Source organism: Conger conger, chromosome 9 (assembly GCF_963514075.1).
Source record: "Conger conger chromosome 9, fConCon1.1, whole genome shotgun sequence".
Taxonomy (NCBI): domain Eukaryota; kingdom Metazoa; phylum Chordata; class Actinopteri; order Anguilliformes; family Congridae; genus Conger; species Conger conger.
Genome location: NC_083768.1, coordinates 14,347,276 through 14,361,886, shown reverse-complemented (window position 1 = coordinate 14,361,886; position 14,611 = coordinate 14,347,276). Strand labels below are relative to the sequence as shown.

Sequence of the window (14,611 nt, the reverse complement as noted above, 5' to 3'; positions counted from 1 at the left end):
GACCTCTTTAAAGACCTGCAATGAAACCCATTCATCCAAACTGACAAAAACCATGTCCTCTGGTCTGGCCCTCCAGAGTCCTACAAAAGCAACACAGTGTACAAAATATCAGCCCTCTCCACCCACAAGTTTGGTTTTATATATATATATATATATATATATATATATATATATATATATATATATATATATATATATATATATATATATATATATATATATATATATATATATATATATATATAGACATTTTATTTATTTATTTATTTTTAGATATCTCTCAAAGGATGCAGACATACTACTGCAACAGCACAATTCCCAGCAGCCGAACGCCACGTACGAAAGCAGCAAGAGAACATTCACAGCAGGCTCCCCGAAGGTTTCTGCGGATGTTTGAGAGAAATCTGCACGTTTTTTCCCGCAGGTTGTGTTGCCAGAGCAAAGAAACGTGGGGAGAGGGAGAAGCAGGGGGAGAGGGAGAGGGTGCGAGAGAGCGAGAGAATGACACCTCACCTGCGGAGGTCTGCTTGAACTTCTCGCTCTTCTTCTTCCTCCATTTCCAGGGCTTGAAGAGGCGCCCCAGGGTGGCGAACTTGCTCCGGCGACGGATGGGGGGAGTGTGGGTGCCGGGTACGAGGGACTCTGAGCGCATCGCTGCCAGACGCTCAACCTCCTCCGCTGCGGGGGGGGGAGAGGAGAACGGTGATGAACGCCACTCAGCGACCAAACCCAACCAGACACCAACCAAACACAGGTCTACCAGCCAAACCTAAACCCAAACCCAACCAGACGCCAACCAAACACAGGTCTACCAGCCAAACCTAAACCCAAACCCAACCAGACACCAACCAAACACAGGTCTACCAGCCAAACCTAAACCCAAACCCAACCAGACACCAACCAAACACAGGTCTACCAGCCAAACCTAAACCCAAACCCAACCAGACACCAACCAAACACAGGTCTACCAGCCAAACCTAAACCCAAACCCAGCCAGACACCAGACACCGATCTACCAGCCAAACAACAGCCAAACTCAAGAGGGCATCCTACTCCTGGATCTCCCATGAACTCAATAGTGTCCTAAACATGTGACAGCAGGCCTTGTAGTTCCATTTCAGAAGTACCAACATCCCATTTCAGTCACTTTGTACTCTATTAGCTGCGAGAAGCACACTGCTGGTGCCACTGACCAATGTGCAAGACAGAGACTGCGCCTTGGCATCATTAGGACTTAAATCAGTTCTGATGGAGCTGGTTCAAACTCAACTCAATCTGGACTTTGAGGGACCTTGACAAAAGGACTAATTTTAATGGAATTATAATAGAATTTAACAATTTTTGTTGCCATAAATCTTAGAAATAGTTTGTGTAAACATTTACCTAATATTGACTCAACTTAAATTAATTAGCTGTCCAATTAATTGACTGCTTAAGCACTTGTTTACAGCTGGTGGGGTGCTTAATTAGGCTTAATTAATTGCGACAGGTGCCCTGAAATTCTTGAAGTGACAGTTATTCATAGACTTGGGGATAAATGAGCAACAGCGGCAAACCGTCTCCTGCATCAGGGTCCGAGCAGCGCCGTGCCGAGGGGGTGGGGGAGAGAAAAAGCAATCATCTGCCATGCACATTGTTGGTTTTTTTTTAAGCCACAAAGCCATCAGCACCTCCACAAACAGAAATCAGCCATCTGCACCTTAACCGGGGGCGCGTTCTGAGAATTTCAAACGGGCCCGGCTGCTCGGCGAAATGCAAACCAGGAAATGCGGAAAGCGCAGGCCTGAGTGTGGCGTTATTAAAATTCTCCGAATGAACAGGCCATTATCTGCATCGGTACACCGGGACACACTTCAGTCGGGATGCGGACCAATTAAAAACCAGCTTTCCACAAAGGGGGATAAGCGGGGGGCTCAACCCCTAGAAGCTCAAGGGAAGTCACGGTCTGAGGCTCGTTCTAGCATGGCGAAAGCTAAAGCCATTCACGCCTATAAGCTTGTCGGCCATTTTGATTGTCTACCACTGGGCCTTGGGAGTGCCAGCTTCACTCCACATCCTGGCCATACAATACGAACACAGTAAAACATTCCGTGTCAATTGAACACTAACAGAGTTTAAGAGTCCAATAGGGACCACATGTACTCAGAGTTAAGAGTTTATTTAACACTGAACATTTTACTGTGTATTTAGTGTTACTGCCAGTACTCTTTTTGAGCACTTAAAATTGTGATGACAAGATACCCATTATAAACTCCACCCTCGTCTATGACCACACCCCTTCACCCCATCTAGCCCAATGAATGAGCAAGGGAATGAGCAGGATCAAAAGCACAGGTTGGTGCAAGAGTCGGCAGTTTCTGACTTCCAACGGCTACAAATGTCTTAATTCCGAGACAGAATCTTGGGCACCTCTGGAGTGGTCAGAGTTTGCGAGATGATGACGTGTCACAACTGAACATTGTGGGGTTTTTTTATGGCGACACCCATTAGTCTGAGCATGCGTTAACGTGGCGGGGTCGGAGAGACACTAATTACACCACCCTCTTATCCAACACGAGCAGCGAATGCACCACCAGGCAGCAGGAAGGCATATTGGACTGAAGAACATCCAGAAGCCCAGGGGCGGTGGCACATCCTGAAGCCCTGGCAGGAAGCAGCCACCATAGGGCTGCCTGCAGAAACCCAGCATGCCACTCCTCACAAGCAACAACTCCTCTTGCTTTACTAGCAAAGCACACCACAGGGAACATGGGCAGACCCATCCACCATCAGACTCATGAACCTGGGCCCTGTATCACAAAGCGAGATTACCGGGTCAGCAGGACAACTGCACCGAGTAAACCCGGGAGCCCTCCAAAATCGGGAACATGGACTTCCAGGTTTTATCCAACCAACTCAGAAATCCTGCTTCGTGAAATACCCCATGGACATGCTCACATGAGCCATGACAGTAAAAATAGATAGATAGGTACTTTATTGATCCCCATGGGGGAAGCTTTAGCTAGGCTACAAGCAGACAAAGGAACCTGTACAAGGATAGACACACTAACAATTGTGTGTGGACTGCTACGTAAGAGCGGGTGGGAAGATGGAGCGGAAATAAACATTGACAAAAGGTCAATGCAGATTCCAGAGATGATTTCTAAACAGTGCATTTGCCTTCACCTTCAGAAGACCTTGATCCATCAATCAATACAATAGATGCCGAAGCTTATTCAAAACAGGACTACAACATCATTGATTTATTAAATGAGATCAGTTTGGTTTCGGTTATCCTTCAATAATCCTTCAATCATTGTTACTCAAGTTACCAGCCCAAAGTAGCCTGTCTGAAGCAGCAATCACCCGCATTACTTTGCATAACAATGAGGTAGCAGAAACTACTTTTATTTGAATTTTCTTTTTCAAAGGGACAGGACATGCTGCAGGTGCATTGTGGGTTAGGAGTCTGGGAGTTCACTGGATGCTCCATGATCAAAGCCCAAACCTCCCTGCTAGGGCCTTTGAAGGTGTAACCAAATGCAATGCGCATCAGCCAGAGGAATGGAACGGAGCTTCAACCCAACACAAACAAAAACACAAAAACTAGCACTCCATATGAACTCAACCACTTCAGCATGTTCAAATCAAAAATGTAAACAAACACCATCCACAAACAACAAAAACCATACAAGGTAATGGCAACAGTTTCATCAAAAAACCTTTCATCATAGCCTGGTCTGACGAATCTCAATTTCTGCTGAGGCACCAGAATTTGGTGCCAACAGCATGAATCTACAGACCCAACCAGCCTTGTGTCAAGAGTCCAGGCTGGTGGCAGTGGTGTAATGGTGGTAATGCACCATGCCACAAAGCAAACGTGGTCTCAAACTGGTTTCATGACCATTACAATGAGTTCAATGTTCTTCAGTGGCCTTCCCAGTCACCGGATCTGAATTCAATAGAACACCTTTGGGATGTGGTAGAATGGGAGATTCACAGCATGAATGTGCAGCTGACAAATCTGCAGAAATTGCGTGATGTAATCAGGTCAACATGGAACAGAATCTCAAAGGAATGTTTTCAACATCTTGTGGAATTGAGGCAGCTTTGGGTGCAAAGAGAGGCCCTACCCAGTGTTCCTAATAAAGTGCTGAGTGAGTATATATTCATACATCATGGACTTGAGCCTACTTTTTTTTTTGTTGCACCAAACAAATTTAGCAAGGCAGTCATATTCAAAGGTGCCTACCCAAGATGTTTCTACAGGAGGCTCTAACTTGTTCTACCAATGCCAAGATTCAATATTAATAGTTAAGTAGGTTTACTACTCAAAGCCAAGAAACACCTACCCAAACTGGGAACAGCAACCATTCTGCAACAGCATCACCATAAGCTAGTATGCTTACCCACACCAGTATATAGGCCATTATTGGCATTTGTAGGCTACCTCCTCCACATTTGAAGGTTTAAAAAAATAAAAAAGGTAACATCTCAAATAATAAACCGAATTTTGTGAGAGCAAAGTCGGACTTGTTTGGTTTCAACTCTTTCCATGTACTCAATTAATATGGTTTATATACCTGAGAGTTCAGGTAAAGCCACTGTCATTGTAGTTGGAATGAACTACATCAGCACACTGAACCACGCCGTGCAGACTAGAGCACGGGGAGTGGTGGGGTTCACAATAAAACACCAACAATCTCATTCACATTCTGCATTCATTAACTGTGCTCTTACATTGATATTATTTTGCTTGAACTCGGATCCAAATATGAACGTGTCGGCCATCACAATCAGCCATAAAAACGTTTTAATATTCAAGATCTAGCCTAAGTAGGTCAGGAACATTGGCAACAGTTGAAGCACAGCTAAGTGTATAGTAACATGAAAACAATGTACATAAAACAAGTAACAACAAGAGAAAAGTGAACACAATACAATTGGTCAATAAAATACTACTTCTGGTGTATACAATTAGCATCGATATAGTTTAAGACGATCTACCATTCATTACAATAGTCTAGTGTTCAGTCTCCAGAGTTATAACGGTTAGCTCTTGTAGTCAGAACGTCTTGTGCGTGGCCGTGAGTGCTTGTGAATTGCGGCCATCAGCCTTCAGGTATTTTAAGAAGGTGAAGGTAGCGGTGACTACTAAGCGACCAGACACAACTGATTCAACCATTACTACAACAAACAATATTTAATAGGCATTTGCTAATTAAAATAGTATATATTTACCAGATATTTAAAAGGCATTACAACCTACATTTTGAAAAGCAAAATTGAAATGAAAGCAATACCATTTTCCAGTTGTAATACGGGATCTCAACTTCCCACCAGCGATTGCTATAGAGGCTTCTAGGTAGGTGAGATTCTGTATTTAAAAGATGATCTGGCCATCAACATCTACATTTCTATTCTGATGTTTGCAACAGTCCACTAGCAGCCATGCAAACGAACCCAATAAAATAGCTGCCCGAAATCAGAGGACAGGCGACAATGTAGCATATTATTCCATCAAGTGTCACCCAGGAAATACGCTATAACGCTTTACATAAACGACACTCGGTTAATCCCATCACTCTGTCCTCCCTGAGAGGATCTGCAGGATCCCGTGCAGTCGAAACAGGTCTTAGCCAAAGAACAGCTGGAAAGCAAACGCCTTTCATCGACACGAAAATGAAACGGCGTTCTGCTCCAAACCAGCTCTCCGCGAGACGCTCCATCCGCGCGAGCCCCAGCAATAACAACACCCGCACACTCACCGTCCCGCGTCTCATTCCCGCGGCTACAGTTGCTGCAAATGTGCTTTATCTCTTTGCCGATGTGGCAGTGGATGATGAAGGGCATGTTGTTATTGTGCGCGGTCTCCTTCTTGCCAGTGAGAGATTTCATTCTGACCAGGTAAAAAGGGTTCTTCTTCGGCTTCTCCACTACCATCCCCGCGGACGTACCGCCCCTGTGCCCGGTGGTAAACCAAGTCCCGTGCATGATGGTGCGCGTGGAATCCGCCATAGAACACTAGCTGACTGGCGGACTGTCAGAGCCACGAATACGCAGAGACGAAGGGAGAGTTGCGTCTAAAATACGAGCTGAGTTGGGAGGGGGCTTATAAACGCAGAGATCCGCGGTCGACTCTGATAGACTCCTGTGACCTAGCGTTTTCAACCAATGCGGTGACTACGGTGCCGCGCTTGGCGTGGCCCCCCTCCCACCCAACCGACGTCAGCTACACACCCAATCATACACCTTGCATTCTGACGAGCTCATACCTCCGTCTGGTATAATATTAAAAACGTGCGATGCCCGGTTATAAAATGTAGAGTCACAGGTTGCATTCCATAGCTGCTTCAACGCCTCGTTGATAAGCAAAGGTGTTGGGATAACTTAAAAACTTAAGTACTGTTAAAAGCAGTCATCCTAAAAAGTGCAAGTGAGAAAGAGCCTGCGTGCAAAAAAAGATCAAAGTGATAGCTGTATTTTCTTTCTAAAAAGTAAAATAAAAAATAATGTTCACCGGGGGGCTCCCTCCAAAATCTACCCTGTGCTGCAGAGTTCTTGCCCACCTAGTCAATCATTGTTATAAAAAGTCAAGAATATATTCTGATGTTTATTTATGGATATTTTCAGACTCTTTACATTTATATGGCAATTTAAGGGTTTGTGATATAAAACAAGAAAATACACTTCAGGTAACAGCAGTTTGTACGGTGACATCATGCCTCAATAGGCTGTGTGTATATATTAGCTAATTCTTCTTCAAAAAAATAGTACCAAAAAATGTAATCTTATTTTGGTTGGAACATCAGTTTTGGTGCATGCAACCTGATACCACTGCATTCAAGTGAATTAGTACTGGCACAGTATACAAACTGATATTCATGTTTATAAGAGTGAATAAATGCATGTCTGTATATGTACAGTCTGTGCTTTGGAATTACTGGATGTTTCCGTTCATGCTTTAGAGCACAAACACACAGAAGCTTGATGGTTCAAGCCCTGGTGTAGCCGCTATAAGATCTGCACAGCTATTGGGCCCTTGAGCAAGGCCCTTAAACTCACATTGCTCCAGGCGGCATTGTCCCCTGTTTAGGTTAATCAACGTTGGATACAGGCATCAGCTAAATAGCAAACTATTATCATCATTATTATTTTTAAACCCCCAATGAACCAATGCAGATATTTAAAAAGCCAGCTTGTTATCAGAAACTTCTGTAAGTATGTATTGTCTGTGATGATTTAAAAAATATACAATAAACCTGATAAAATATTAACATATTAATATTAGGCACAGATGAGCATACATAAAAAATCCCCTGACAAGCTACAATCCGATTACAGTTGGGCTGTATTTTGCTGACGTCTTGGGGCGAATACTGTTTTCTTATCCCATATCCTCCATCTTTGTCAGTGATTACTGTTGCCTGGAAAACAAGCTTGGAATGCAATCACCATCCCCCACTGAAATTGGGGCACACTGTATCTGCAATAGCATTTTAATTATGTGACTGGCATAGTGTACATCCCTTTGTCAAGTGTATTTACGGCCAAACGTTAAGGTCCCAGATTCTGTGAATTATGCAAAGCTGTAAAATATTTAAGTTTTATGCTTAACACGCATTTGCATCTAGTTACTAAGTATGAAACCTTCCACAATTGCTGTGAATTCTGCCAAACTGGGCCATGACAATGCTTAACAGGCCACATCACTGACAATCTCAACAAATGAACAAAAACAAAACCCCTATTGCATTCAGCCTACGTCATTGCTTTGTTGTAAAAGATCAGTTTAAACCAAAAGCAGACATGCATCTGTTACACATACAGTGACATCAGGAATGGCATTTAACAGGGAAAAAGTAAATAAATAAATAAATAAATAGCAATGCCAAGGCCAGAGTGATTATGCACCAGATTGAAATGAAATAAAAAAACAGATGCATAACGTAGCGGGAGTTTTGCTCGCACAGGTACGGTGTAGCAGCTGTCACTGAAGACAGCACAAGGACGATCTCACACCCGTCACACTGACGTGAGCACTGCCGGGCACCGCCTTCCCTCGGAGTCAGGAGCAGCTGCGCTTCGTTTGCCAAACTTTGGCGGAAGTCGAGGATCTCGGGATGCGACAGATCCGTTTCTGATGTCTCTACTGTAAAAACGTGGCCTTGCTCTTACAGTTTGCAACGTGTGTGCACGTGGGAGACCTTTCAAAGTCCTCGAGTGTAAAAGAGCAATCCTACCGGAGTGTGAAGTAGCCTGTGGCCTAGATCAGCATATGCATATGCCCAATAGGTACATTTGTGCAACATTATAAATAAATAAATAAATAAATAAATGAATAAACCCCCAGAACACACACAAGGTAAAGTAAAGATACGTTTGGACCGCTAAATTGAACTGAATTGCTTGCTGAACACACAGCAAGCAATTCACTGTGAATTTTTAATGGTTTGTGTAAAGAACAAAAAGTTTCACTAAGAGGTTTCAAATAAACAAACTGTAACAGTACGATATGTACGCACAGTGTTTTGCCCAGGCACATTAAACCACTCCCTTATTGTATTACAGACACTCTTTTCCGAAGCTGCTGTCCATTCTCTGTCTCGCTTTGGGCAGGAGCTGACAGGCACGTTTGGGGCTAAGATCAGAACCATCCAGAACCACGGCCTGCAGGTCCACATTTCAAAGGTCAAATCACTACACTGTGGGAGATACTAATGCCCTTTAGGTATCTGCAGTGCTGGGGAGTGTACACTAACTGTCCTTTAGGCTATCACAGGAATGGGGAGTATACACTAACTGTCTTTTAGGCTATCACAGGAATGGGAAGTGTACACTAACTGTACTTTAGGCTATCACAGGAATGGGGAATGTACACTAACTGCCCTTGTAGGCTATCACAGGAATGGGAAGTGTACAATAACTGCCCTTGTAGGCTATCACAGGAATGGGGAGTGTACACTAACTGCCCTTGTAGGCTATCACAGGAATGGGGAGTGCTCACAACTGCAAATGCACTACAAGCATCATGGTTTGTGTTTGGAAACATTCGTTTTTTGGGATCCCTGCTAGGTGAGACCTGTGGGTACCCAGAACTGCAAAGCTGTTACTCCAACACTCCTCATATCCTTCTGATCCCCCATCACCAACCCTTCGTGACCCTTAGGTCACCCTTAGGAACTTCACCCTAAAATCAGTTTATGATGGTAAGCTGACCTGTCCACCTTTGATATGGACAATAAACATGGCCCTTAAGACATACCAATCTTCTAGATACTGTATTTGTCCTGCTCTGGAAAAATCCAGAGTGATGCGACTCACCCACTCTCAGAGTAGCGATGCATAGGATATCCGAGTGAAAGAGGCGTGTTTCAGGTGAATGAGCAATTGTTTAATACATCTAAGATATCTCCAACCGTGGAAAGTTCAGAAAGATAAAATAACACCGGTGCTCCCCTTTAATTAAGGCAGTCATTAAGTGGATCACTGGCTCAGAAAGTTTGGAAAGGAGCACCTGGCGACCTCTGTCGTCTCCGTTTGACTTTGGCGATGCAGACTGTCAGGAGACGCTCCTTCAGTGAGACCGTCTCATCGCTCATCCAAAAGTGCAAAAATAACCGGGCTTGATTACAGCTCCTGCCTTTAATCCCCTTCCACCCGACATCATGTTCTCAGCGCCCGTTCTGCTACACAATGTCCGCATTGATGAGGAGGAACTACACGGTGACAAAGTCATGCGCTGGAATTAATTACTTCATTCATAAAGAAGTGTTCCAACCCCGCGGCAGATACATGCAAAACTTAACTCTTTGTGTTCTCCATTCCTGAGGAAGAGTGAGAAATTTGCAAAGAACGATATTAACCAAAACATCCGAAACTAACTGAAGCCAACGTATACTGTACAGGAATAATGAGTATCTTGGAATGTATTCAAAGAAGTCTGCAGGAATTTTGCTGTGAAAGCAGTCTGCTAATCAGGTAAACCGCCCTGGTCTGAAGACCGTGCATTTAGATCATAAAACCTGATTCTTACTGTACAGGATCCCTGGTATGAAAACCAAATATATTGACTATTTAATTTATGAGTAACCTCAACATGCCTTCTGAGCAAAAACACTGAACACTGCTAATTGACTAAAGACTTCATTAGCAATGTGTTTTTTTTTTTGCATAGACTCATTAAAAGTTCCAGTTCTGCAGTTCACAAGAAATCATTCTGAAAAAACAAAACAGTTGGAAATGTGGAATGCCTTGATGTGAGATGCACACAGACAGTGCTTCGACGTTCGGTGTAATTAACGGGGAGGGGAAGAAATCTGTAGACGAACGATGCCCAGTAAAATTAGCCTGCTTTGCTAATCGCGAAGCTTGAGGGCCTTTCGGCGGTTTATCGGAAAGCTCTCTTTCTCTCTCCCTGTCCTCTTTTTCCCGCTCTTCTTCCGTCTTTCCCTATCTCTATCTCGCTCTCTGTCACACACACCCACACCCACACACACACACACACACACACACACACACACACACACACACACACTACCTCCCCTCTCTTACTCCATCTCCATACTGTAAGTGAATATGAAAGTATGGCCTCTTTCTGTCATGGCTGCCTCTCTCTCTCTGTCTTGCTCTGTTACTGTACTAGACGTGAATGATAATGCTCCCCTTCTCTCTGTAATGTATGTGAATAAGAATTCAGATCAGCCTGTCTGCCTAACCCATGCCTCTGTTTCTCCCCCTCTTCCCTTGCCTCTGTTACTCCCTCTCTTTCTCTCTCTCTCTCTCCCTCTCCTCTCTCCTGAATATGAATTTATGATGGCGTCTCTCTGCAGCGAGTGAGATTTTAGGCTACTCTCTCTGAGGGATTGTACAGTGAGCTGGCGCATCCATATGCCACGTTTGTCTGTGTGTGTATGTGAACATGTATAAAGGTGTGTGAGAGCATTCCTGTGTGTGTGTGTGTGTGTGTGTGTGTGTATGTGAGCATGTATAAAGGTGTGTGTGAGAGCATTCCTGTGTGTCTCTGTGTATGTGAGCATGTATAAAGGTGTGTGTGAGAGAATTCCAGTGTGTGTGTGTGTGTGTGTGTGTGTGTGTGTGTGCATGTGAGCATGTATGAAGGTGTGGGTATGTGTGTGTATGAGCTTGTGTAAATGTGTGTAATATGTGCGCATAAGCGAAACAGAACACAGGAGACTTGTTTTCTCATGGGAGACATAACATTTTTCACTGGCTCTGTACCCACAGTATCATACACTGCCAGTGAACGGTCCCCTGAGATTACCTCATTCATTTATCCACTTCTTTTAGGGAGTCTGTGTTTATTCCCTTTACTGAATCCCAGTCTAAACCCCCGTACGAGCATCCCAGACAGCCCCAGTGGATGCTGCATCCAGCCGGTTATGTGCTGTGCTGGATACCCCAGTCTGCATGAACAGGATGTTTTCTTCCTTCCTAGTAAAGCACAGTACATCCCTGCGGCCCAACTGGGGTTTACTGAGCATGCTCAGTCCGCAGCTCTCTGCAGCCCAGGAACCTCAGAACTCCCCGGACCCCTGCTGTCCGCACTGCTCCATGTTTCTAAAGGGTGCTTTATTTTACTGGTATTTGAGCACGAAGGTCAGGTGTGGACTCAGAACTCAAAGTAAAGAATGTGCCCTAATGGCCCTTCATTTTGACCTCTTTATCATGCTGCACTTTTGGGTGACTAACATAATCATGTCATAGGGATTTTATTTCACTGTGGTTGAGGAAATGGCACAAAGGCATAGCGACATAATTCTGTTGATTTGTTAATTTTTAATGTTGTAATGTTCCTTCCAAATTGGGTACTTAGTAGTATCCTTGATTCTCCGCTTTCTATGATTTTCTAAGAAGATATTTTTGTGTTTTTCAAGTGTTTTCATAACTCAGGGCTTTTCCTTGTGAACTGAGAACTCCACTTTCCAGGAGCCACTTAGTTTCCCCAGGTACTAATTACCTGTAAGCCTAGCCCTGCTAAGTTTCAGTTTACACTCAGCTGTTTCAGCCCAGAACCTCCCAGTACTTTTAAAGACAGTGTTCAGCGTTCTCTAGTCCTGACAGCTGTCATTTCGTTTTTCCAAACTGTTAACTATTCAAAATGAACCCTGTGTTGGAAACTTTGTTTGAAAGCACACACACAAACATACACACACACACACACACACACACACACGCACATATGTATCCATTGTGAAAAAACTAACACAAAATATTGCATAAACAAAAACGAAATACATTTGAACATATTTCCTATTTTCATGTTAAAAAAATAATATTACTCCTGCTTCTACTAACACACAACAACAGGAAGTGACATTTTGTCCTCAGGAGCATTACACACAGGTCACATCCCTAATTATAGCCCTGGCACCTGTGTTATATTCTGAGGTGTGGCTCCCATGGAGATGACCCCCTGACCAGGGCGCTAATTTAATCAGCAGGGTCCAGGTGATACATCAGCGATCTGAGCTCCACACCAAAGAGACCAGCTCATTTCAGCTCCACACAGAAGAGACCTGCTCATCTGAGCTCCACACCAAAGAGACCTGCTCGTTTCAGCTCCACAGAGAAGAGACCTGCTCATTTCAGCTCCACAGAGAAGAGACCTGCTCATCTGAGCTCCACACCAAAGAGACGTGCTCATTTCAGCTCCACAGAGAAGAGACCTGCTCATTTCAGCTCCACAGAGAAGAGACCTGGTCATCTGAGCTCCACACCAAAGAGACCTGCTCATTTCAGCTCCAAACAGAAGAGACATGCTCATCTCAGCTCCACACTGAAGAGACCTGCTCATTTCAGCTCCAAACAGAAGAGACATGCTCATCTCAGCTCCACACTGAAGAGACCTGCTCATCTGAACTCCACAGAGAAGAGACCTGCTCATCTGAGCTCCACACAGAAGAGACCAGCTCATCTCAGCTCCACACCAAAGAGACCTGCTCATTTCAGCTCCACACAGAAGAGACCTGCTCATTTCAGCTCCACACAGAAGAGACATGCTCATCTCAGCTCCACACAGAAGAGACCTGCTCATTTCAGCTCCACACAGAAGAGACCTGGTCATCTCAGCTCCACACAGAAGAGACCTGCTCATCGAATTGACAGCGCATATGGCTAAATTTCTAACATTCTGTCCCTTTGAAAGCTTCTGCACTGGCTAGCTTCCAACAGTTTAGGATTGTTCCAAAGGTAAAATGCTAAATGTAGTTGTTTGAATTTGTATTTCCCTTGGCACTGTAGTTCCTGAAGTTGCGGTTGTCTTGGTATGGCAGTTACAGGTCTAGCTTGTGTGCTAGTCTTATGTTCATGGCTTCACAACTAATCATATGTAAACTGTACCTTATCTGACCTGTTGTTCTATGAACTTGACATGCACTTTTTTTTTTGTACGCACCACTTAAAAGATAAAAGTGTCTGCTGAATAAAATGTAATGCAATGCGGAAAGTGCACTTTGAGCCCTTTTAGTAAGCCTGTATTGATTCTTCTGAACTACATTTCCCATAGTTCATGACAGAGGTGCATGACATTTCATCAAACCATAGAAAGGAAACGGAATCTGCCAATAGGTGAAGCGAAACAAGTCTCTGGTCAAGGCTCAGGGGGGCTGGAGTCCATCCCAGCATACATTGGGTGAAAGGCAAGAATCCGCCGGGGATAGGTCACCAATTATTATTATTATTATTATTATTATTATTATAAGAAACGGTCCAGCAGGGGTCAGAAAGCCTGGTCCTGAAGAGCCAGACATGCTCCTGGATTTTGCTTTACCTAAACTTACAACTGCACAACTGGATTCATTTAAATGAATCAGGTTTAATGAATGCAGGAGACCATGTGCTGGAGACACTCAGCATTTGACCATTCAGAATATTCAGCCACAGACTTTTAGTCAGCCATCAAACTCTTGTGATCAAACTCAGATGGAATAGAAACCAGAGATGTGCCTGGCACTCCAGGACCAGGATTGCCTACCCCTGCAGTACAGATAATATGTTTACATGCCAGGCAAAATGTCAGATAAAAAACAGTACCAAAAACACCAACGATATCTGTTTTGCTATGATATTCGGTCCAGCACATTATGTTTTATTGTATTTTCACATTGTAAGTGCATGATTCAATGTGCATGACTGCATGATGTCTCATACCAGGTTTCCGCTGTATGATTACCTACTGGGTCGCCTAAATGTACTAGTGTTATACATGCCTGCCCCCTGGTGGTCATTTCGTTCACAAAGCTTGTTTTATTGCGTTCTGCCACCAGGGGGCAGCGCCACAGTCTCTGCAACCCATACATCACTGGCGTAATGCAAAAACCTTAAAAAATAATTAAATAATTAATAGCCTGGACGCGTGAGTGGTGCATATAAGCAAAAACAATCTGTCATTATCTAAAGAATGGAGTTATTCATTAATTTATTACAACGGCCAAGCATGTGTCAAACAGATAAACATCCAGATTAGATTATATTAATTTACTTTTTCCAAAATAGGTATATTATCCGGAACACATTCATTTATGAAATATGGGAATATAAACAAAATGTTCTGAAAGGGGAAAATATGACAAGCTAACAGGAAAAGGGCAACGCCAACTCTAATGTAATT

General features: G+C 43.7%; 1 protein-coding gene across 3 annotated transcripts in view; it reads right to left on the bottom strand.

The window, feature by feature from the left end:
• The window catches only part of LOC133137319 (phosphatase and actin regulator 1-like), a 33,117-nt gene extending 27,067 nt beyond the window's left edge, over window positions 1-6,050 (bottom strand). For all 3 annotated transcript variants that reach the window (XM_061255521.1, XM_061255522.1, XM_061255523.1), the window contains exons 1-2: window positions 5,748-6,050; window positions 514-678 (exon numbers count right to left, since the gene is read on the bottom strand). In XM_061255521.1, the coding sequence (XP_061111505.1) occupies window positions 514-678; window positions 5,748-5,997 (415 nt within the window). In that variant the 5' untranslated portion in view covers window positions 5,998-6,050. The remainder of the gene's footprint in view (window positions 1-513; window positions 679-5,747) is intronic.
• Between the last annotated feature and the right edge of the window lie 8,561 nt (window positions 6,051-14,611).